Raw genomic sequence first — 26,376 nt, forward strand, 5'->3', positions numbered from 1 at the left:
CGGCGCACATCGATTGATAGCGGTGAACAAGGCTGCCATCACTGATGAGGCAGGTTAGGTGCCCCTATCAGTTGGGAGGCCCAACTCTAATTGGGTGTCCAAACTGACTCTGAAGCCCATATCAATTTGAGGCCCAAACCAATTTTGATGGCCAATGGTGTGTCCACAGTTTTTGAGAATGTTGCTTGGATCTGGGTCCATTCGTGGACCAGAATCATGGGCTCTAGTTCCCTAGGGCTTAGTATTTGGGACCCCGGTGGCTTCATTCAGCAAACTACGTCTATATTTGACTTTTTTAGCCTGCAGATGTTGAGCAAAAAAAATGCACAAAGTGTAAAATGTCACCCAACGTAATTTTACTTGTATTCATTAACGAAATAGAGTTTTAATTATTTCAGGTTCGACCCATTCAAGACAGAATGTGTCTCTTAATTACAATCTCTTGTTACAAGAGAAACACCCTTTGATTCCATTTATAAAGAAACCAATGTGTGGTTGTTTGTTTTTGCGGCTGCACCCGAATTTTGGAATGGGTTGCCTACGTACCCGGGAAGGGATCAAGGCACTCGTAGTTCAAGAGTTCCAATAGGTGAATGACCCATTGGAAGGCTTGGATTTTTGGGATAGGAATAGTGTTTAGGATGCGGTTGCATCTAGATTATTTGATTCCAGATTGCCTACATACCCTTGCAGGATCAAACCACATGTAGTTCCAGGCATTTGGGATTTAGATGGGTAGATGACCCATTTATTTTTGGATTTGTGTTTGAGATATTTGTGAGGGTTTAGAGCCCTTGAATTTGCTTTTGGGTGATTTGGGAATGATTTGATTTTTCTGGTGTTTGAGTGAATTTGACTGGTGGAGTCAGAGATTCGGATTTGCTGAATTTGACTGGGGGAGTCAGGGATTCGATTTGAATTTGCGGTTGCATCTAGTGGGTCGCTAGATTGCCTACATACCCTGTGAAGGGATCAAACCATTGTAGTTCTGAACATTTGTGGATTTTGGGTATTTGCCTTTTCCTTGGTTTTGTACCAAAAGGATTTTCATTTTGCCTTTTCTCTTAATTACAATCTCTTAACACCCTTTGATTCCATTTATAAAGAAACCAATGTGTGGTTGTTTGTTTTTGCGGCTGCACCCGAATTTTGGAATGGGTTGCCTACGTACCCGGGAAGGGATCAAGGCACTCGTAGTTCAAGAGTTCCAATAGGTGAATGACCCATTGGAAGGCTTGGATTTTTGGGATAGGAATAGTGTTGAGGATGCGGTTGCATCTAGATTATTTGATTCCAGATTGCCTACATACCCTTGCAGGATCAAACCACATGTAGTTCCAGGCATTTGGGATTTAGATGGGTAAATGACCCATTTATTTTTGGATTTGTGTTTGAGATATTTGTGAGGGTTTAGAGCCCTTGAATTTGCTTTTGGGTGATTTGGGAATGATTTGATTTTTCTGGTGTTTGGGTGAATTTGACTGGTGGAGTCAGAGATTCGGATTTGCTGAATTTGACTGGGGGAGTCAGGGATTCGATTTGAATTTGCGGTTGCATCTAGTGGGTCGCTAGATTGCCTACATACCCTGTGAAGGGATCAAACCATTGTAGTTCTGAACATTTGTGGATTTTGGGTATTTGCCTTTTCCTTGGTTTTGTACCAAAAGGATTTTCATTTTGCCTTTTCTCTTAATTACAATCTCTTAACACCCTTTGATTCCATTTATAAAGAAACCAATGTGTGGTTGTTTGTTTTTGCGGCTGCACCCGAATTTTGGAATGGGTTACCTACGTACCCGGGAAGGGATCAAGGCACTCGTAGTTCAAGAGTTCCAATAGGTGAATGACCCATTGGAAGGCTTGGATTTTTGGGATAGGAATAGTGTTTAGGATGCGGTTGCATCTAGATTATTTGATTCCAGATTGCCTACATACCCTTGCAGGATCAAACCACATGTAGTTCCAGGCATTTGGGATTTAGATGGGTAGATGACCCATTTATTTTTGGATTTGTGTTTGAGATATTTGTGAGGGTTTAGAGCCCTTGAATTTGCTTTTGGGTGATTTGGGAATGATTTGATTTTTCTGGTGTTTGGGTGAATTTGACTGGTGGAGTCAGAGATTCGGATTTGCTGAATTTGACTGGGGGAGTCAGGGATTCGATTTGAATTTGCGGTTGCATCTAGTGGGTCGCTAAATTGCCTACATACCCTGTGAAGGGATCAAACCATTGTAGTTCTGAACATTTGTGGATTTTGGGTATTTGCCTTTTCCTTGGTTTTGTACCAAAAGGATTTTCATTTTGCCTTTTCTCTTAATTACAATCTCTTAACACCCTTTGATTCCATTTATAAAGAAACCAATGTGTGGTTGTTTGTTTTTGTGGCTGCACCCGAATTTTGAAATGGGTTGCCTACGTACCCGGGAAGGGATCAAGGCACTCGTAGTTCAAGAGTTCCAATAGGTGAATGACCCATTGGAAGGCTTGGATTTTTGGGATAGTAATAGTGTTTAGGATGCGGTTGCATCTAGATTATTTGATTCCAGATTGCCTACATACCCTTGCAGGACCAAACCACATGTAGTTCCAGGCATTTGGGATTTAGATGGGTAGATGACCCATTTATTTTTGGATTTGTGTTTGAGATATTTGTGAGGGTTTAGAGCCCTTGAATTTTCTTTTGGGTGATTTGGGAATGATTTGATTTTTCTGGTGTTTGGGTGAATTTGACTGGTGGAGTCAGAGATTCGGATTTGCTGAATTTGATTGGGGGAGTCAGGGATTCGATTTGAATTTGCGGTTGCATCTAGTGGGTCGCTAGATTGCCTACATACCCTGTGAAGGGATCAAACTATTGTAGTTTTGAACATTTGTGGATTTTGGGTATTTGCCTTTTCCTTGGTTTTGTACCAAAAGGATTTTCATTTTGGGTTTCGAAGCATTTTTTATGAAACCAATATTCGGGTATTTTTCTATTTGGACACCCGTAGCGTCAAGCTTCGCTGATTTCCTCAAATGGGTCCAAATTTGGACGTGGGCTTTGCTTGAGGGTCATGTTTCTTGGTCCACTCCAATCAAGAGCTGCCCAAATTTGATATGGGCACCCATGATGCTGAATAAACACGATTAAGCTTTTCGGAGTTGAGTAGGCCAATCTATCACGTATGCGATTTGAGTGTCAACAAATTAGAGGACCGCCTTTTCTTTTCTTAGGTCAGCGACACATTTATTTGAATTTGTGAAGCCTACGAAGGTCGAGGCGGTGCCATCTTAGTGCAGCAAGGTTTGATCCTCCACGTCTTGGGAGCACCCTTTATTTGTCGACAATTTTGAAAGCAAAACATAGCGGCCAAGCAAAACAGAGACCATCTCTTAATTTGTTATTTGTGTTTTCTCAGGCCAGCGATACATTTGTGACTTATGGGGCCGAAACGGTGCCATCCCCTCTGTAACTTTGTCTTTCTTCTATTTTTTTTATTTGACATTCTTCAAAAGCTCGAGCGAACAAAACATCTTTTATATGAGCTGGGTCAGGTTGTAACCTCCTTGTGGGTTTAGTAGCTTGTAACAAGGGCTGCCTGTGTAACAAGATAGGGAGTTAGCAGAATACTTTTCCTGTCCTTGTTTACTGATCGATGCTTCATACTTGCAACTCATTGGCTGTAGCTTCTTTGGCTCTGCATTCATCGCTTCAAAAGAATTGATAAGATCTCTCCTTCTCTATTTGTCAGCGAGTTTTAAACTGCAGAATGGCTACTGCCCGGTGTTCTCCACCTTTTTATGATTTGCTTTATGTACATAGGATCAAAGCTCATGTTTGTCTTCTTGCTCCACCGCTTCAAGCTTCAGAAGAAGATGTGCTGACACCAATACTTGTAGTAGGCATGACTCTTTAATTAATGTACACCTCCATTGTTTAATCACAGATTTTGTTTTGATGTACAGGTGTGTCAAATACAAACCATGCATTGATTCTCAAGGTGCTTATGATCATGGCTATTTATTTATTTATCACGTTGTCAACTTTCCTTCATTCTTTTTGTGTGGTTATTGCTTCTGAGCCATTCAATTGCTTTGCTAGCATTTTATTAACGAAGGCTTTGTGCAGATACCATTATGTGAAGAATTTTGGCCACATCAACACCATACTGATCTCGTGTATTCCATGGCTTCGTTATATATATTTGGTTTGCTTGGTGTAAAGTTGACCACCTGCTCAATGAAAGGTCAAAGACAATCCCTGCGGCAATTTATTGACAGAGCTTTGTCGTATTGACAGACCCACGTATCACCATATTTGGTTTCTCCATATTCAGACTTCACCACTTGATTTGATCATTTTTGTATTTAAATTCACCATGTCTAAAGCAAAGCTCCAGCACACTTTGTATAATAAGAAGATATGTTTAAATATGCCTTCCTCCTTGTTTTGACAAACCACCGCAGGCCTTTATTCTTATCTTCTTTATGCCTTAATGTATATATATATTTTGGTTTTGTCTTGGTCTGTTGAAGAAGACTTGATCATGCAACTTAATTAAATGACTTTCCAAGAGGTGCTTTTGTCATCTTACTGAGAAGGAATTCGGCCACATGCAGAAGTGACCCCAAAGTGCAAGATTAGCTCTCTTAGGCTATGTTTGGTATGGCTGGGCTTTTCAGAAAAGCTGGCTTCTGCTTATTTCTGAGAATAAGTGGCTGAAAAGCAAAGCTGCTGAGTGTTTGGTAAACTGGCTTTTTATAAGAGCTGTCAGTGGCAGAAGCAGTGAGAAAGTGTTTGGTAGTCATTTGTTTTCCCATCCTTCTTTGACTTTTATTTTGAAAGAAATCTCATCGAGCTCGTTTTGGTTTTAAGAGCAGAAGAGCCGGAGTTTCAAGACTCTCCTTGCTCAGATGTTTTTGTTAAGATAGTCTGACAGGGAAGCTTTTTGCTTGCTTTTTTTATTTTATTTATTTATTTTTTTTTTTCTGATGTCAGTGAAGATAAAAGTGATGAGTTCATCTCTTTCTTTTCTTCTTCTTTTGACATTCCTGCTTGCAGATTGTTGCAGGTTTCAGTCAATGCTTTGTGGCACCGCTGGAACTTGAGAGCAGCGCTTGCTACAGGAACATGGGAGAGCCAGGGGGCTGCTGCTGGGATTTTACGAACCAACGGCCGTCACCCAGATTTTGAAGGCAAAAATGGTGCCCAGCGATATCGTCGGGGTTCGACGACAATACGGCATCCCAATGTACACCATGTCGAAGCTTGAGGATGATACGGCACCCTAAGGCACACCGTGATGGAGCTCGACGACAATATCGGCACCCTAAGGCACACCATGTCGGAGCTTGAGGATGATACGGCACCCGAAGGCACGCCGTGCTGGAGCTCGACGACAATATCAGCACCCTAAGGCACGCCGTGTCGGAGCATGATATTGATACCCTACGGTATCACTTCGTTGGAGGCCTGCATCATTTGCTGACAGCAAAGGAAAAGGTGCAGATCGGTGAAAGGCTCACCTCCTCTTTCTTGCTTTCTTCCTCTCCTTGGCTGCTGTAACTCTGCCTCTTCACTCTCCTCCTCACGCTGCTTTGCTCCTCCTCCTTCTTTTGACCTCCTAGGCTCGTTTTATATGAGACCCAAGAGTTGTTGAGGTTGAACTGTTCTCACCTTTTTTAATTGTACTTGGACTCGTCCTCTTCTCAAATTACATCTGCCTTGAACTCTTTTTTTATTACTTTGTTGTAGAGTTTTAGTAAAGGTAGAAGTAACTCGGCAGAAAAACCGTAGAATCCTAGAAGTGCCATGCCTTTTTTTCTTATTATTCTTTTCATGTTTTGGTTTTGCCGAAAACACTCATATTGTTGAAGAGTCCTCATTCAAGATGAACTTGTGCTTTTTTTCCATTTCAAAAGCAGATTATGATGTTTTCTCTTTAAACTTCACACAAAACTACTTCTTTGTAGGGTAATGTTGTAGTTTGTTAGACTCCTTGTTTAAGTGAGGTTCAATGTTTTAAGCGAATGGTGTATGATTCCGATTTCCTGAAAAATTTGTAAGTGTCGTTCTAGCCTGCGATTATCAATGAAATCTTCATTACTCAAAAAAAAAAAAAAAAAAGAAGTAGGAGAAAGGAAAATAAAGTTGTGGCTTGAAAAATAGAAGAATGAAGAGAAAAATGGGTAGCAAGAAAAAGAGAGAGATAGAGAGAAGAGAGAAAGTTTCCGAGCCAATCTTCTTCATGTAAAACTTACTTATTTCAAAAGGCATAGAGGTGGAGGTCATAAGCGTCTATACCAGATAGCTGCCAAAAAACACAAGTCAAAAACCACAATATGTGCCCGAGCAGAATTAAGGTAGATACAGATCAAACTAAAAATAATTAAGCCATTATTATGACACAATTTCTAAGGACTATCAGTTTTATTTTTAGTGTTTTCTTATTGTCAGTTTGCAAACAAGCAATAGCTTGTTGACAATGACGATTATTGTGATGAGAGATCAGTCTTTATTAGCTCATAATATCTATAAGCGTTTGCTTCTTTAGACATGAATAGTTCTGAATGTCAGTGATGATCACACGGTCACTAGGTGATTAAAAAAATTTTGTGGTCATCCACATTTGAATTTAATTTTAAGAGTTAAGATTAAAACACTTAAAATTCATTTTTGGAATCTCAACTCTCTCTTGATATTAAATCTAAAATTGAGTTTTAGTGATAGTCCTTAGAAATAGTGTACCTTAAATGAGAATCCGAAGTGTACAGAGAACAAGCACAGAGTAACAGACACTCAAAACAGAGGCCCAAAGCCGAACCGACGAACCAAGAGCATAACAGTTGGAAGAGGAAGACAAAAATCAGTTATCTGGTAAATCAAAGATGTCGTTGCACAACGTCCTCCGAACCCTGAAAAATGTGAAAGTAAGAACCCAAGTACCCTTTCAAGAATTCTGTGAACTAATCTCTGCAATCCCAAGTCCCTCAGCTGCTCCAAAACCCTTGAATCCCACCACCATTTCCCTCCTCTCCAAGCTCAACCCCAACTCTCTGCACCTCATCCTCTCAGAACCCACACTCAGCGCCTCCAAATGCCTTGTCTTCTTCAACTTCCTCCTCAAAAACCAGTCCTTTATCTCATTCAAACTTGACCTCCAAGCCCACTTGACTCTCATTTGCAGGCTTATCAGGGCAAGAAAGATCACACTTGCGGAGCAAGTTTTCAAGTCCATCTCGGTTGATCAAAATTCCAGGTACCCATTTCGTGCCATTGCTTCTTGTGTTGAACTGTGTTGTCTTGAACCTGTGGTTGAAGCCAAGTTGTTCAATTTGATGCTTAAAGTTTACTCTGATATCAAAATTTCGATGGAGGTTTGGAGGCTTTTGATCACATCAAGAGTATTGGGATTCGGATAGATGAGAGGACATATAATTTTTTTTCGGTTGCTATGAACAGAGCTGGTGAGGTGGAAAAGGGTATAGATTTCTTGTATAGATTGTTATATTCGGGCACTGGGGTCTCTGTGTATTGTTTGACAGCTGTGGTGGAGGGGATGTGTAGGAATGGAGAGATTAGAAGGAGTAGAGAGTTGGTGCAGGAAATGGCTAGTAGAGGAATTAAACCCAATATCATCACATTCAATATAATGGTGGAAGCTTGTGCTAAGAGATGGAACTTTTCGGAGTTGGATTTGATTTTGCCTCTGATGGAAAAGGAAGGAGTTGCATTTGATGTCAAGACATATGAATTCTTGATCGATGGCTTCACGAGCTCCGGGAAGGTAGAAGAAGCCGAAAGATTGGCTGGGGAGATGCATGACAAGGGATGGAAAGTAAAAACTCATGTATACAATTTGATAATAAATAGCTATTGTAGAAAAGGTTTTCTGGAAGGTGCTCTTTCTTTGTTTTCCAAGATGGCTGAGAGAAGTATATTCCAGAATGCTGATACATACTGGTTTCTAATAAATGGTATTTGCAAGGTTGGAGAGATGGGGCTGGCAATGCAATATGTTAATGAGATGCAGAACAAGGGATTTGAATTAGACAATCATGACTGCAACATCTTGGCTGATGGTTTTCGCAGCAAAGGGATGACCAACGAGCTTTTTGAGTTACATGCGTTGATGGAGAAAAAAAGTTCTAAAGCTAATGGCTTTAAACAGAAGAAAAATGGATAGGACTTGACGAGGAAGCAGCCAGCTGTACATAATATTAAAAGCAGTAAGGGAGATTCACTTTGGTCATATATGAAGAAATAAGGAATTTGGTAGAATCCTATGATTGTAAAGCTGTTTTATACTGAAAGAAACGGGGGAGGGGCTATCATGGGAGAATGAAGCTCGATCAGAATTGGGATGGAGGATCAGAATTGCATGCTGGAGCTGGATCATAATCTTAGAAGTCATCGCACATTTATGGTAGGGAAAGCAGAATATATAGTAAACCAGTTTGAAATATGCTAAATGGGTTTGTGCGGACAGCAGTGGATATGCAAAAAACTCTCAAGACTGTGGAAGGAAAGAAAGATTAAATATACTAGTTGAGGTCATCACTATGTGACTTTACTCTGCCTGTGACAACTTCGAAGAAGATCAATTCTTAAATCTCCTTCTGGTTAGTATACTTTGCATCTCCCTTTGGTAATGGATTGAGAAATGAATATGATTTAGAAATAAAGGTACCACTATAAAAGTATAGCTGTGTGCATATGTCCCTTTCCTTCAGCAGTTTTATGTGATTACTATGTTTTGATGGCTGGGGAGCAAGTGATTCACATCCAGTTGAACATTGAGCACAGAGGGATATAGAGAGGATTGCTGGCTTGGCATTTTTCTATTTAGAGAGGTTAAGCTTGCTAACCATCAGATGGTTTATCTGAGGTGGCTAAATTCTGAGCTTGTTATCCATTGCAATATATTGTTTTCACTTAATAAGAAACCAACCATTTTTGAAAACTTTATTTTCATTCCATCATTTCTCAAGCTGTGTTCATGGAATAGTTTTCTCTTTGTTAATGCATTCTTTTTTAACAGACATAAAAGTTTGTGGCGTAAGCTACATAGGACTTACTATATGTTGAGTATGATTTGCTGCAGCTGATGTCATATGTTGATGTACAACTATTAATTTGAATTTTGATACCCTAAAAGAAGTACATGGAAATAAACCAACCTGTAATGCACGAATCGGAGTTGTATGAAATCATTAGTCTGAATTTTACTATTCATTATGAAATCATTAGTCATTCAATGTATGTGTATTTAGTATTTAACTTTACATGACCTGAATTTAGATAACTCATACTGGCTGACTAATGAGGATTCCATACTATCTCCCTATTCATCTTCTTGTATATTACTTTGTTCTATCTGTAGGCATTATTATGCAAGTTATGTGAGAATGGAAACATATTGGGAAATATTAATTTCCAATTCAAGTGAGGGAGGGTAAAATCTGTTATTTTTTAGGTCCTGTGTCGTAAGAGGTTTTTCTCTTTTGCTTGGGTCTTTAATTTTCATCTTTTACCTAAAGATAGAGGGAGAAAGGAGAAAGGAGGGTGGAAGGAGAAAGAAATGATGAATGTAAAAAAATTTAAAAAGAAAAACTACCTCCCTCCCTTCTCTCCTGTATTTTGCTTCTATCTCTAACTGAAAACAAGCCCTTAGCTATTGTTGGGCTAGCACTAGAAGTGCAATTTTTTCTTTTTGGGGTTTTGTGTATCTAAAACTGGAAGAAAATAAGAAAAAGATATGAAAAGTAATAGACTCCATAGGTCAAGTCTCCTTGCAATGTCAAATAGTTTCCATTTTTCCTCAGATTAGGTACCTTTAGCCACAGATTACATAACATTGTGAATTGTCGAGAAATGTAACAGAAAATATGGGTCTGCAAATTCAAATACACATGTAATACTTTACTTATTTTTATAAATTGAGTTTTGAAGCCTTATCAGATCCATACTAATTCGAATATTTGGGATGTGCTGTATTCTTGAATCATGTTGGTTTTGGAATAGTATTATGTTGACCATATAAAGCAGTAGTCATGGACACATTGAAGAGAAAGTACCTGCATTGTGCAAAAAGGCATATGTGATTGTGTTCATCTTTCACTCTGTCCTTCTCTTTTTCCTTTCAGATCACCCCAGATTTCAGAATGTTTCACTTGGCTCAATTGTGAAACTTGTATCATTTCATGAAATGCAGCAATTATGGAGGATATCTGTCCTTTCTACAGAACAAAGTTTTTGGTCTGCCGTGGTAAGACAAATTATATGACTATACCTTTATTATTGATTCCAGCTTCATCAATTTTAAGTTGGTTTTGGTGATACCTGAGTACAAGTTATATTTATATGATTTCTTAAATAGATAGGATTAGATTGAATGTGATCAGTATCCCCTACGGCCCTACCTGTGAGCTGAGGCTTAAAGTGGGATATGCATGGTTTAGGGTTCTTGTTCTGTTGTCTTGTTTAAACGGCTAAGTGATATGCTCATAGTCTACTGAATGATCAACTAGGATTAAATGAGCCTTGCGCATTACTCTCTACTTTATTTTGAACTGTTTTTTTGTTATTATCAGGGTTGTTGTTCTTATATTGTAACAAATGTTTCATTCCCTTGCAATTTAAAGTGCATCCTTCATGACTGTAAGAACATATTTGTTTTTGACTTCTCATCCCATTCAATTTTCCTATAGAACATATTGATAACTTGATGCAAAAATAAAATAACTTTGAGAACACCACTAATTGAATGATTGCTCTGCAGTATGATAAGTCCTTTAGAAGCAAATGCAGGAAGGGAAAATTGTTTTGTAATGATGAGTTGGAGCCTTTAGAATATTAAACTGGAAAGTAAACTAATATAAGTAGTAGGATAGCTCTAGCGAGTACCATGCTGAAATTCTTGTAACCCTCTTGATATTGGTCAAATATGATGGTGGATAGCCTTTTCTACAAGTGCATGTTTTAAGTGAGGGAAAAGGAATTCTGATTAGCTTTGTCCAAGGGAAGAACACTGATGCTGAGGAAATTTTCAAATCTATCTCAGTAGATGAGAAGTACTACGTCTCTGGTGTTGAAATTTTCTCTCTTAGTTAAAGCCAAACTGTTCAATTCAATTCTTAAGAGTTTATAGGATAGTGAATATTTCCACAAAGCATTGTTTGGAGGCTTAGACTGTTCAATTCAATTCAATTCTTTCATCTACAGGTGCAAAGTCTCAAGGCACCAAGCATCTTAGACTTATGGAGTGCAGGATGTGCTCATCAATCAGAGAATTCTCAACATGTTCCAACTTTCATGTTCAGGCGTTCAGCCATTGGCTACCTTTCATTATAGTACGTAAAACATAGATACACCTATCATTCTACATAAAATCATACGATATCTGGGCAATCAACTCCAATGACCCGTAAGTACACTCTCAGGAAATCCTAGGAACTTTTACTTCTCGAAAGAATTCAGTTCAACAATTAATATTTGAAAGACGAAACTGAAAAGCATTTCTAGACTTTGTGGACTTCGATAAAAAGAAGTACTAGTCCTCCCATATATTATCCCTCCTTCGATACCGTACAGTTTCTTTTAGATTCATTTTTTCATTATACTGTGTCGTGGATGCAAAATGGAAAAGGCAAGGTGGAGTCAGAACATACCAAGATCAGATCACAAATAGAACAGATTCATATAAGTAACCAAAAACACCAAATTATCATCAAAGAAGAACTTTATATTTCATTAGTCACAAGTTAAGTTACATAAGGAAAGAGATGAACAAAAACAAATGTATATCTTTGTTTCCTTCGTTTCTTTTTCTTGAAATCAACAACAAATCTTGATCTTTCTGTATATTCTTTAATTACTAGCTATGTGGGAACTGGGAAGATTGAAGCCACCTCCAAGATTGATCAATGATTCAAAAGACGTTAGCAGCTTGAAGAGTCGTTCTTGGCTTTTTGATGAGACCAGAACACTGGGCAGTTCTCTTCATCTTCACAGCTTCAAGATTTTTCACCTCCAAACAATTCAGATACTCTTTCCTCACTTTCTTCATCAGTTTGCTCCCTGCGTTGGATCCACTTCTTTTATTGCTTGAAGAAGAAGGTGGAACCTTATCCAAAACCCTAACTTGCCGGCTTCGTTTCCGGGCGCTTTCTTTCTGATACAGATTCTTCAACCTTTCACCCGCTTCTTTCTCAGCCTCTTCCATTCTCTTCAACTTGGCGTGGTACAATTCCGACCATTTGAAACTCACTTTCTTGATCTTCATCTTCTCGATCACCTCATCTGTGGCTTTAACACCGAAATCTCTCTCGAAGAACTTCTTCCACAGCTTGTCGGTGATGGGACTCAGATCTTTACCTTTGGTGCTCTTCTCGATGTGAACCAACTGGTCTTTGGAGCAGTGTGGTAAGACCTGCTCCAGAAACTTGAAGTGGAGGGACCCAACATCCCCAAGATCGTCTCGATTGTCTATTGCAATGGAGACCCAACGCTCATCAAGACATATCAACTTTACCTCTTCCATTGTGATGATTGTTTTGCGAGTGAAGTGAGTGAGGGTTCTGGTTTCTTTTTGTCCTATTTATACGAAAATGAGGTCAGCTTGGTTTCCTTTTCCTTAAGGGATAAGGATAATTAAGGAGTAGTGATCAAGTAACTATCCTTTTCCTTATACCAAATGGCTTCTGCCAAGTAAATAGATTTGCTGTAAAGAGACCTAGATATTAGGTAGCTAGGGATAAGAAAAATAAGTACGGCTCCCAAAAAATGGTATAGACTATCAATAACTCTGCTCCCATAAAGAGATAACTGGTATAGAGTAGAATGAGGATTTGGATCCGCTAAAGTTAGATTTCGTGTATTTACATAAATTTCATAAAATCTTACTCCTCCTTTTAATCTAATGGGTTTTATTGTGCCACATAAGCTAACATTCATTTCTACACTATTTTTTCTCAATTGAATGTTAACGTCGTTAAGATGTGGTAAAAGAAAGAAAAAAAACCAGTCCTCTTTTGACGAACTGAATGGATGCACTTCTCATATCCCTTATATTATTGGTCTTTCTCTCCTCTTTTGTTGTGCCACATAAGCTAACATTCATTTCTACACTATTTTTTCTCAATTGAATGTTAACGTCGTTAAGATGTGGTAAAAGAAAAAAAAAAGGGAAATGATCATTTACCCAATTTCAGCTTAAAAATTGCCCACTTGCTCCACTAACAGTTTTTTAACCCCATTTACCCAAAACACTCTAACAGTAAAGATTGTATGTTGTGAAATTGATTATGTCTGAATAGTACAATTATGAAGCCGGGTGATTACAACAACCCCGTGCTTAAGTGAATTACTGGTAAATGTGTTTTGATGTTATGATGACGTTAAGCTATGGGCCCTAGTCCCTTCAGATAGTGCACTATTATACTCTTAGGAAGGGTGGTACTTTGAGTATACATACTTTGGAGGGTGTCCTTGGTATGCTGCGGCTTACCCATGCTTTGGTATTATGGACCCTAGCATGTGGATTCCCGTGCTTTGGTATTATGGACCCTAGCACGCGGATTTATGATTTGTTACCAGTCAACCTGGTTTTCCCGTGTTTTGGTATTATGGACCCTAACACGTGGATTTATGATTTGTTACCAGTTAATCTGAAAATTCACTAAAAAGAGGAGTGTACTTATGTTATTTTGATCAAATATCTATCTATGATATATTTTGAATATGTGAAGGAGTTTGTGAAAAGAAAATCAAGCATGCATTACTTTAATGTTATTTCACATATTAATGTTGCAATATTTGTTGGTTGTGATCAAGCATGTGTTGCTCAAATGTTATTTCACATATTAATGCTTCAATATTTGTTGATTGTTTACTTGAATTATAAGAATTGTAACATAATAAATCAACAGTTCTTTCTTGTTTACTCACGAGCTGTCAAAAGCTTACCGGGTTTTGTGTTGTTGCAATTCCCGGTACACTATTCAAATTGTGTAGCGGGTAATCTCACAGGTCAGGAGAATCAGGGCAGTGATCGTGCGGTTTAGAGTATTAGTATTAGATTTACAGCATTTGTTTTTGTGAGGAGAATTATACTCATTTGAGTTTTACAATTTGATTTGGTGAGAGTGTGCTGTAATAAGTAGCTTGAGGATTTGGTTTATGTAATATTAAGAGGTGTAAGGTGTGGTTGTTTCTGAGAGAAAAATTCAGAACGTTATTTGTATTGTTATTAGTCATGTTCCGGATTTGAATCCTTATTTCAAAATTCGGGGTGTGACATTTTGATACTCTTACAACAGTTTGTTATGTTTCTGTTGTGTGAGCAACTTTAGAATTTGTTGGAAGTTTAATTTTGCCTCCCACCCAGCCCAAGCCACATCGTGTCGAAAGAAAAATGAAACAAATTCTCTTGAGCTCTCTCAGTTGTGAAACCCCCGTCTCTCCACCACCCCTCCCCACGACTCTCCCAATCGTGAAACCCCTCTCTCTCAGTCTCTCGATCTATCTTGTCTCAATTTCATGCTCACTTCTTCTTCAATCTCATCACCCCCTTTCAAACCCCAACCCTAAAATCTTCCTCCCCAGCAATGGCCTCCTCCCCCGACCACAACCACACCCTGAACGGCGATTCCAACACCCACGCCTCCAAAAAGCCCAAACTCTCCTTCGTCACCCCCTCCGAAATCGCCGCCGAATTCTCCCACCACGATCCCACCGTCGCCCGAATCAACAACGGCAGCTTCGGGTCCTGCCCCGACTCAGTCCTCCAGGCCCAGCGCCGCTGGCAGCTCAAGTACCTCTCCCAGCCCGATCACTTCCAAGCCGGCATCCTCCACTCCCGCACCCTCATCAAGGACCTCATCAACGCCGACCACGTCGACGAGGTCTCCATCGTCGCCATCGTCCTCCAGCAGGCCGCCTGGGGCTTCTCCTAGAGCAAGTTCGAGCAGGGCGACGCCGTCGTCATGCTCCACTACGCCTACGGCGCCGTCAAGAAGTCGATTGAGGCCTACGTCACTCGCGCCGGCGGGCACGTCATTGAGGTACCCTTGCCGTTTCCTTTGAATTCCAACGATGAGATTGTAACCGAGTTTAAGAAGGCTTTGGAGAAGGGGAAGGCTAATGGTAGGAGGGTTCGGCTACATTCCTTCTCCCAGTTGCCACGTCAACTCCGTCAAGTGGAACCACACCAGTTAGTCACTCTCACTCTCACTCTTGTTCTTCATTTGTTGATTTGATTTTGATGAATTCGAAGACGGTTATAGATTTCTTTGCGTTTGGTTTCGAACTTTGCAACTGTTTTTATGAATCAATAGTTTTTAGGCGAATTTTCTGTTTAATGTGGGTTGTGATTTTGCAGATTTGGTTGTGGTGAGTGCCGGAGATGATAAGAAGATATCGTTGTGGCATAAGAATGGGCAGAGCTTGGGGACTATTCCGGTGGCCGGGACGGACAGTGGTGACAACATTAAGGTAATTTTGTTTTGTAACTGAGAAGATATGGTGTGATATTGGATGTGAAGTGAAATGCTTGGGAGAATGAGTTAACTGAGTGGAAATGTTTATACAGGAGTCTATATCGGCGCTTAGCTTCAGTAACAAGGTTTCGAGATATATATGTTCTGGTGGTAGCTGTGATTGATCATATTACTTCAATGCCTCTAATATTGGTGTGAAGAGTTCATTTTGAAGGTTTTTACAATATCAAAACACAACAGACCCTAATATTGTTTTAGATGTTGCATAAACTTTATATTACATATTCTGCTTTACTTGGATGCTAGGTATTTAAATCAGAGAACCTTGAACCTGACATGCTTATTTGGTCCATGTAAATTTCAATGTGCAATGAACTAAACTCCATTCTCAGAAGCTTGGTTTAGCTAATTTTGGTTTTGGGAATTATCTAGTGAGTTTGAGAACAGTCATTGGTGGGGCAACATTTTGGTTGGTCTGAAATGGGAAAGATTATATTTACAACCAAAATGTTCTTTATGGAGATGCCAAATAATTTCCGATTACCAATTTGATGTTGCCCAGGTTGAGTTAATCAAGTGTTTTCAATTATCTTTACAACCGCATATGGAGTCTGTTGATTTTGACAAAGTCTTGTTCTTTGGCTTCCTACTTACAATTTGCTTGGCATGGAATCTATCACTCAGTTTGAATTCCAACAGTGATACTAGGCAGAAAGGCAGAAAAACATACATCTATTGATGCCATCATCCACATTGATGCACTGTTGTAGTTAATACTCTTGACCATGCATCATAGTCTAAAACTGAATTGCTACCCTACTTTTCCTTTTAACAACCTCTAGCTTCTCATATATATACTCTTTTATAGTGGCAAGTGAGAAGGATGATATGAATGAATCACAGAAAGATATCCTAGTGTGGAAAAATATCCTTGTGTGGAAAGATCTCCTTGCCAAGCCTCATGAGTGGTGGGACGTCAGATCGAAAGAGGTAGCAACTTTTATATGGTTAATTTCAGTTGACATTTTTATTTAATTTTGTACAAATGGTGATATAATCCTTTCATGTGTAAGCAATTTCTCATACCCTTTCATAATTTGTGCTCAGGGTTCCCCAAAGGCTGCAGCCTTCGAGCGTAAGAGTAATGGCGAATTACGTATGATTGATGATTCAACTCCCGAGGTTTCTCTCACTCTCCCTTACGCCAATTTCGATTTTCTTAATGTGGGTTGCTCCACTTCTTTATTAATCATCTGCATCTCTATGCTATGTCACTGATTTAAGAACCAAATTTAACCGAAGAAACCAGAAAAATGATGTTACCAGCAATATATGCTTCTGATGCAACTATATATCATTTTTGCAACACCAGTCCAACCTTAACTAGTGAATTTATTTAGAATTTAAGTTTCCGAATCAGAGCTGAAACGTACTTGGTGTCAATTTCCTAGTCAAACAGGACAACTTTTAGTCAATCAGATTTCAATTTTGTCAATGATATTGTTTGGTTTGATTGTTCTTTCTTAATTTTAACTGGATGTAGCGTTGATTTTAGTAACTATTCCCAAGGATCCTACACTTATCCTGAAGCTAGTATTGGAATATACCGGATTCTGCGATACAGTCCACCCTCTAAGTGTAGGTCAACAACTGATCTTAGTTCAGTCTACTCAATCCAGATCCAAAACTTGAAATACTACTTGAAAGGTTGGGGCATGTGTCATTCTGGTTTAATTGTCTTGACTTGGTCTCTACTGTATCAACATCATCTTAATTCTGCCCTTTAGCTTCATGCCATTTAGATCTCCAAGTTGTCCCTCTTTCTAGACAACATCATCTTGTTAGACACGGTTTCTCTGATTTATTATGAAATCAGTCTCGACATTGGTTAGAATTGATGGGAAAGAAACCATTGGGAAAATTGATGAAGATTTTGTACGTTTGTGCAACTTTGGATTGGTGGCCTCCTGAGAAATGTGACTATGGAACTTGCAGCTGGGGCAAGGCTACTCTTCTTAATCTGGTATCTCACATTTCTCATTGCTATTAATTAATGATCGGAAATCACTGCTAATCTTTATATGCTTTTGGTGCTTGAACATAATTGTATTCACTTTTTCTATCTTTGATGTTCTATAAGAAAGTTTCCCAGTTTGTCATGATAAAAGAAGAAACTTTTTGGTAGTACTGTTCTATTCAGATTGAATGTTTAAAGTTAATCTCATTATTTGGAAAAGCTCCTCAGTTCTAAGCCAATGTACAAATCTTAAGTCTGCTTTCTGATCTATTTTGTTTCTGGAAAATCCTTTCTGATATATAATTGATAATTATTGTGCAGGATCTAAGTAATACTGTCTTATCAAATGCCATAAAGGGTAAGAACTCCTAGATATCTGAATGACTGTGACTTGGTTTATAATCTTGTATGAGCCTAAAATGAACTCTGTAGATGATTTAACTCCTGATTGCCTTGGCTGGGCTGGACTTGTATATGAGCACGTCCTTGGTGAAGAGAAGTACACATTTGTCGAAAATGTGAAGAACCCTCATTCTTGCACAATCTTAATCAAAGGTATTCAGTCAGTAGCTCCATGCAAATTGCAAAGTTCTATATACAATTTTGTTCTCTATCCATGTCTCGATATATATCTTGCATCCCTGTCATGGTAATGCGTACATGATACACATAATTTTAGTGCCATTGCCAAGTCATGTGGTAGTTAATTCTTATTTTCACTTTTAATGGTGCAGGGCCTAATGATCATACAATTGCCCATATTAAGGATGCTGTTCTTATTTACTCTAATTAACGTTTTTCTGGTTTTCAACAGTCTTCAATTATGACAGTGAGGACTGGGAAGGAAGACATTAGAGCCATAACAAGGATGCCCACTCTGCGGTAATGATCCAAAGCTCGAGAAGCAACGTAAATGAGTTTTGGACTGGGATCTTAGAGCTCGAGAAGCAAGTGCTATGGATTACCTCCTTTCAGCATATGAGCTACCAAGTTTGATTCATGTGTAGGTAGTAGCTAGGAAGGCTTGTTTGGTACATTATCTAATAACTTGAATGTTTGAAAAACTTATATGATATGGATTAGTGTGGGTTTATGTGGTAATATGGAGCATTATTTATGAAAAGATATTCCAGGTATGGAATACATAATGAACAAATAACAGCTCAAAACAATGTTGTGAGAACCAAGCTCAAACAACAAACCTAATGTTGCTCACACAATGGATGATAAAAAGAATTTGTTGTGTGAACTAACAACAAACAACAAAAGAAAATAAACTTCTGTTGTGTGAGATTCAAACACACAACGGAAATAAAATTATCTCTGTTGTCTGAGTAACCAACAGACAAGGGAGATAATTTCACTTCCGTTGTGTGTTACTTACCTCAGACAACAAAGAATGAGTTACATCTGTTGTCTGTTATTAGTCTCAGACAACAAAGAATAAGTTATACCCGTTGTGTCTTATGAATCTCACACAACAAAGCATAAGTTATACCCGTTGTGTGTTATGAATATCACACAACAAATAATAAGTTATACCCGTTGTGTGTTATGAATCTCACACAACGGCAAAATTTCTTTTTCTGTTGTGTGAATGACCGAGGCATCCCTGCGCATGCCATGGCAGGCACCTGCTTCGCAGAATTCACACAACAGAAAAATAACTTTTCTGTTGAGAAAACTAATGTCAGACAAAGGTGGAATTACCGTTGTGTGATTTTTCAATCACACAACACTCGCTTAGACCACGGTGAGCTTGGTCATCACACAACAGAAATCCACCGTCGTCTGATGACCTTTTTGTAGTAGTGATTATTGGTCTTTCTCTCCTCTTTTCTTCCTCTTATTGGATGCACTTCTCATATCCCTTATATTATTGGTCTTTCTCTCCTCTTTTATTGTGCCACATAAGCTAACATTCATTTCTACACTATTTTTTCTCAATTGAATGTTAACGTCGTTAAGATGTGGTAAAACAAAAAAAGGGGGAAATGATCATTTACCCAATTTCAGCTTAAAAATTGCCCACTTGCTCCACTAACATTTTTTTTACCACATTTACCCAAAATACTCTAAGGGATTATTTCCCTAATACCCAATTAATTCATTTTTTATTCTTTTTATTTATTTTTGGGACTTTTTTGCCCTCTCCTTCTTTCTCACTAAGAGAGAAAAGTCATCCTCCACCTTGCTATGCTCTGGTGACCAGTGGCAGGCCGCAGACTCCGGCGACAGATGACCGGAATCCGGCGACCTGAATCCCGAATCCGACTACCGGACTGGTGACCGGATTCCCGCGTCTGATTTTATTACTCCCCAATAATACCCAGTAATCATATTATTGCCCTCCAATAAACTTATTATCGGGGATCAATAATTAGTGAAAAATGAAGATGTTTCGAAATTTGAAAGATTTCGGAGGTTTATCTAAATAAATAATTTTATTATTGCCACCCAATAATCTTATTATTGCCCTAATAAACATTTTATTGCCCCTCAGTAATCTTATTATTGCCCTACAATACTCATATTATTGCCCCAATAATCATATTATTGCCCTCAAGTGAACCAAAATGAATACACTACTGTTCGCTCAAAAATTGTCTCGGCCGCGTGTCACTGGGCCGAGGTCTTCTTTGGCTTACACGTGTCCTTCTGGAGTGGTGACGTGTGCACGGGCGTGCCAACTCGCGGCCGGTAGGCCAAGCGAGGTTTTGTTCTAGATTGTAGATCTTGCGCCTATCTGACTTCTGATCAGTTGATTGTGGGCCGAGGAAGGATCGATCTCGGCCACAGGGTTCTCTCTGCTTTGAATGCAAGGACTTTAGCACGGATCGACCTTATCTAGCCGCAGTGCTGTGTAACTCGGTGATTGAGGTGAAATTGAAGTGATGATGATTCTTTTTGTGATTTTGTATTTTGTATAAAGTAAATAACGTAAAGTAAACAAAAGAAAATAAAAGTGCAAGTAAAGGCAAAGTAAAGTGCAGGAATGTAAAGTGCAGGAAGATAAACTGCTTGAATGTAAAGAGCAACAAAGTAAAGTGCAGGAAAGATAAATACCAGTAAAGAAAGCGATAAAATAAACACGTAAAGATTGATAAGTGTTGCTGAAATGTTGAAATGTATTGAGATAAAATTTGTGTAATCGCGTAGAGCGTTTGGTCGAGGACCTCTAACAATGAATCCTATGGTCCTTTTTATAGTGAAGCTAAACTACTGAATGAAGGAAAAGAAACAATTTTAGCCTTTACAGTTAAGACCGCATTGATTACAAATAGAACAGTATTCATGTTTGTGATATCGTTATCAATGATTGATTCTATCATGACCAATCAATCAGGTCTTGTAACTGATGATTGGCAATAACACCTCCTAATGCTCATTCAAGTTAATTGCCCCAAACTTCGGTAACGTTTCTCCTGACAATCAACCTCTTTGATTTGTCGCGGCTAATTAGCCGCGGTCATTCATTATGACTTGTGGGTCATTTATTCTCTACCGATTTAATAACGGCCGAGTAAAACAAAATTGCGGTCGAGCTGAGTAAAACAATATTCTAAACTTTGACCCATCCGACCGATGCCATCGTCAACGTTGTCAAGATCATTGTTAAGACTCTTCCAAGATACATCTGCCGCAGTGGTTGCTGGTGCGCTCGTAGGTACTAGTTCATACAATGGATTAAATCTTGTTGGCAACGGAGTCTGTCCTGTACCAACACTTGCAGACGCGTTAAGCGGCTCATATAACGGATTATAGCCCGGAGAGAATCTCCAAGGGAACGATCCGGTACTGGCTGTAGCTGCTGGTACACCTACTGACTCATAAGGAGGGGTATACCCAGGTGGCAGGCCTCATGGATAAGTTACAGGATTATACGGTCGAGTACCAGCCGCAGTTGTAAAATCAACTCGATTTGTTGTCCCTGAGGTTTGGACGATATGTGACTGCGGCTGCTGACTGAAAGATGGATGACTCACCGTAGTGGAGGCCGACACTACCGTGGCGGTCGTAGCGACTGATGATGCAGGACGTGCCATGACTCCACTCGTAGAGATCCCACTTAATGTCGAAACCGATGATTGAACTGATGTCATTGGGAGACTTGACATGGTCACAATGAGATCTCTAGAAGTAGCTGATCTGTTAGGACAAAAAGAAGAGGTGTGGCCTTGTTGCCTACACCTGTAACAACGATTCCCTCGAGACTTGGCGTAGGGGTCTGGTAACATTCACCGAGTGTTGTCCCACTGGGCGTACCAAAAGATGTTCGCTCAAAAATTGTCTCGGCAGCGTGTCACCGGGGCCAAGGTCTTCTTTGGCTTACACGTGTCCTTCTGGAGTGGTGACGTGTCCTTCTGGAGTGGCTTACAAATTGAAGTGAAAGTACCTGCATTGTGCAAAAAGGCATATGTGATTGTGTTCATCTTTCACTCTGTCTTTCTCTTTTTCCTTTCAGATCACCCCATATTTCAGAATGTTTCACTTGGCTCAATTGTGAAACTTGTATCATTTCATGAAATGCAGCAATTATGGAGGATATCTGTCCTTTCTACAGAACAAAGTTTTTGGTCTGGCGTGGTAAGACAAATTATATGACTATACCTTTATTATTGATTCCAGCTTCATCAATGTTAAGTTGGTTTTGGTGATACCTGTGTACAAGTTATATTAATATGATTTCTTAAATAGATAGGATTAGATTGAATGTGATAAGTTTCCCCTACGGCCCTACATGTGAGCTGAGGCTTAAAGTGGGATATGCATGGTTTAGGGTTCTTGTTCTGTTGTCTTGTTTAAACGGCTAAGTGATATGCTCATAGTCTACTGTATGATCAACTAGGATTAAATGAGCCTTGCGCATTACTCTCTACTTTATTTTGAACTTTTTTTTTGTTATTATTCATGAATTAAAAAGCCTCCAAACAATGCTTTGTGGAAATATTCACTATCCTAATAAACTCTTAAGAATCGAATTGAACAGTTTGGCTTTAACTAAGAGAGAAAATTTCAACACCAGAGACGTAGTACTTCTCATCTATCTCATTTCCTCAGCATCAGTGTTCTTCCCTTGGACAAAGCTAATCAGAATTCCTTTTCCCACACTTAAAACATGCACTTGTAGAAAAGGCTATCCACCATCATATTTGACCAATATCAAGAGGGTTACAAGAATTTCAGCATGGTACTCGCTAGAGCTATCCGTAGTACTTATATTAGTTTACTTTCCAGTTTAATATTCTAAAGGCTCCAACTCATCATTACAAAACAATTTTCCCTTCCTGCATTTGCTTCTAAAGGCTTTATCATGCTGCAGAGCAATCATTCCATTAGTGGTGTCACTATGCCAAAAAGGTGATCATACGACACACATCAGACGACAGAAGCCTAATTTTCTGTCGTCTCAATTTTTCAGACGACATAAAAATGTAATTATGTTGTCTGAATACTCACTGAAACACACTTTTTCATTTTGAATAAGGGGGTGGCATTCAAACAACATAATAACGTTGTTAGTTCAAGATAGAAATATAACTATCATTTTCATTCATCTGAAGCCGAGAAGGTAGTCATATTCAGACAACGGTGATAAGAAAATTCTGTTGTCTGAATATAAATTGTTGAAATTTTGGAATTCTCCCTCCATGCTCGTTTGACCATTTCCCTCTCAAAATGGTCAAACCCTAGTTGAGTCAAAAGACCAGTAACATTCAAACAACAGATTTAAAGAAATTGTGTTGTCCGATCAATTTTTTAATTTCGGTATTTTCTTTTTCCTTTGAAAGTCCCATGTCCTTAAGCCTGATATTTTTTTCATTTGGGCTAAAACTCTCAAGTCTCGAGTAGAGTTTCTCTTTGGGTCACCCACTCACCCCTTCTCCATCACTCTTCCGCTCTAGCTGTTTCTTTCCCACATAACTCATCACCCCATAGCTGTTTCTCCATCTATGAACGAGGAACTAGTGTAGCTTTTGGGTACTCGAATCCAAAAGCCCCAACTACATTTTTCTCTCTCTTTACTCGTTAGATCACCCGTTCGTCCAACCCTAGAAGGCTAGAATCGTAAAAAACTAGATTAGTTGCAATAGCCATGGCCATCTCTGCCATGGACCCAAAAGCCGTGAAATCGGACTTGGTCTTCATCCTCGACTACGGCTCCCATACACCCACCTCATCACTTGCCGCATCCGATCCCTCTCCGTCTTCTCCCTCACCATCTCCTGCACCAGCCCCCTCAAGGCCATCACCGACCTCAACCCCAGCGTTGTCATCCTCTCCGGCAGTCCCCATTCTGTCCACACCGATGACTCCCCCAGCTTCCCAGCCGGGTTCACCGAGTGGGTCAGAGGCCCACGACTTCTTCGTCCGCGGAATCTGCTATGGCTTGCAACTGATTGTGCAGAAGCTTGGCTGGGTGGTTAGGGCTGGGAAGAAGCAAGACTATGGCAAGATGGAGATTGTGGTGGAGAGCAATTCGGGGATTTTCCGGGACCAAGAGGGTTGGGGATACCCAGGGGTTCAGGGTGATGGAGCAGAGCTAGCAGGGAGTGGTGGCCGCCATTGAAAGCCTAGAAAGGAGGTTCTATGGGCTGCAGTACCACCCTGAGGTATTATTTCAATGGACTTGTTATCATGTGCTTTCAACATTTTTGTTATGTATGTTGCCGAATTGGACTTTGATGAAACCCGCAATGTTTGTTATGACTTTCATATCTAGTAAATATGAATGGTTTTTGGTTCCTTCTGATTTCCCACAGAAAAAGTCATGTAGTAGAAGTCTCTGTTTCTATTTCAAAGTGTGTCACCTTCTGTGTGTTATAATGTGATGGAAAGGAATGTTAGCAGTTGCTTTAATGTTGACTGTTTGTTTTTTTTTTTTAAGTTTTCCTTGATTGAAAATTTCAATTGTTATTAGCAATTATAACTGCTTCAGTGAATGAGATTCGTAAATAGGGAATGGGAAAGAATGGGTTTTGGGAAGAGAAATGGGTCAGGGGGAGTATTTTTCTCTCATTCCTTTCGTTATTTGCAGATAATCTCAAAAAATGATAGTTTTTTAATTGCCAGAATGTGTGTCAACTCCTATAATGTATGATCTTCCTCTGAGTTGGGATTTCAGACTTCGATAAACATAAAAACCTGTAAGTTGAGGAACTCATTACACTATTATCTTAAATTGAGTGAGTGATACTTATCCCATCTAGATTAGATTGATAGGAGAAGGTGGATTCCTCCTGTAATCTGCAGATGAAGTGTACACCCTCTCTCTAGTCGAGTTTCCTACCAAAAGAAGTTTGCTGAGCTTGTTGTTAAACTTTCTTTCACAAGTTACCCCAGACACTGCATGCGTTGTAGATTCAATGCCATGCATCATTGTTAAACTTCTTTTATATATCCCTTTCAATTGTACTTGCTACCTGGTTTGACTATTACATTTTACTTGGAGATTATTTGTTATTATTTTGGAATAGCCTATTCTTGAGCTTGTATCTCCAGACTTGCTATGATTGTGTTTGTTTCCTTTTCGTTTAGAAGAACCGGCCATGTTTCACATTTCTATCAACTTGATTGTAAAACTGCAAGTATGCTGCATTATCAAAAGAAGAGTGGGAAGAACAATTCGCAAGTATAAACTGCATGTATGCTGCATTACTTGGAGATTATAGTTTTATTCTGAAGCATAAACAACGCAGGTTGTTAAAGTGAAATCAGCCATCTCAAGGTCTGGTTCATTCTCTATTATATATATCGATCTTATTTGCTTTACCGGAAAAGAAAAAAAACATTTGGGGACAAGCTGTGATTAATTAGTTATCTTTTTGATTGGCTTTTATATATTGTTTATAATCAACATGCATTTATGCAGAGTGGATTTAGATTATAGCAGCACTCACAGTTCTTATTTTAGTATCCGTTTGATAATCTCAAACCATTTTATGGCTCCACTTTTTCTAATTTTTGGTTGTACACAATGAGACATGGTAGTTAATTAACTGTTATAATTGTCTGTTGGATCATTGTATGGAATTGATCAAAGGTCTTTTGCTGTTATTAGCTGAGTTGATTGAATGAGTTGCGAGAAAAAGATTGGTAGAATAAGATTAGTGTTTCTGTCTTAGTTCGATGAGATCAAGTTAGATATTTTCTGCTAAAAAGACAATTCTTTTTGTTTTTCTTTTTAAATAGATAGGGTGTTGTGTTTAGATTCATCAAATGTAGGTTCTTCTGGGTAAGTAAAACTCCTTTGCTGACAAAGTCAGATATCACCAGATATTTGAGGGATTGTGAATATGAAACAAACTTAGTCCTCTGCTGCATCTTCTTCTGCTTTACCAAGCCTTTTCTCTACTCTTTTCCCAGCTTTCCATCACCTGGGTATGTACCTTCCACTATAAATAATTGCTTCATAGGCAGCTGGACCTTTATTTCAAAATTTCATTTCTATTTGAACATTATGTCCACATTAAGAAAGGGGGAGTTCTAAGAGAGAAAATATTGATTACTGTTATGCTTCATTGATATGATTGCCCTCTTATTTGTGGTTTCTGCTTCAGACCGGTTTTCCTTATACTTTCAACTGAATTCATAGACTCTTTTTTTGCATGTTCATGATCTTCATAGCTATAGTTTGTGTTCGATATGAATTATATGATAGATTTCTATTCTTAAAAGCTGTATGCTTAATTTTTCTCTTTGTCAATTGCATCATTTATTCTTCTTTGTATGATATCATTATTTCTACTTTTTATTGTATTGCAGGTCTGTTAGCAAGAAGAAATTGGTGAGATTTCATGTTTGTGTGACTCAACTTAAAATATAGTTTTACGATGGGTATTCTAAGTGTCTTAACTCTTTTCTTATTTAATTCAACATT

The 26,376-nt window shown here is 38.9% G+C and overlaps 2 protein-coding genes and 1 pseudogene across 2 annotated transcripts; 2 read left to right on the top strand and 1 right to left on the bottom strand.

The window, feature by feature from the left end:
- The first annotated feature begins 6,774 nt into the window (after positions 1 to 6,774).
- Positions 6,775 to 9,579, top strand: LOC112202437 (annotated as a pseudogene).
- A 2,331-nt stretch (positions 9,580 to 11,910) lies between these two features.
- Positions 11,911 to 12,522, bottom strand: LOC112163806. The gene has a single exon (XM_024300064.1). It carries the CDS (start codon positions 12,520 to 12,522, stop codon positions 11,911 to 11,913), a length of 612 nt encoding a protein of 203 aa, XP_024155832.1.
- A 3,156-nt stretch (positions 12,523 to 15,678) lies between these two features.
- Positions 15,679 to 16,756, top strand: LOC121049244 (protein OSB3, chloroplastic/mitochondrial-like). The gene is made up of 3 exons (XM_040505922.1): positions 15,679 to 16,194; positions 16,347 to 16,468; positions 16,586 to 16,756. The coding sequence occupies exons 1-3, from the start codon at positions 16,083 to 16,085 to the stop codon at positions 16,754 to 16,756; spliced, it is 405 nt and encodes a 134-aa protein (XP_040361856.1). The 5' UTR covers positions 15,679 to 16,082.
- The last annotated feature ends 9,620 nt before the right edge of the window (positions 16,757 to 26,376 follow it).

Source organism: Rosa chinensis, chromosome 5 (genome assembly GCF_002994745.2).
Source record: "Rosa chinensis cultivar Old Blush chromosome 5, RchiOBHm-V2, whole genome shotgun sequence".
NCBI classification, from domain to species: Eukaryota; Viridiplantae; Streptophyta; class Magnoliopsida; order Rosales; family Rosaceae; genus Rosa; species Rosa chinensis.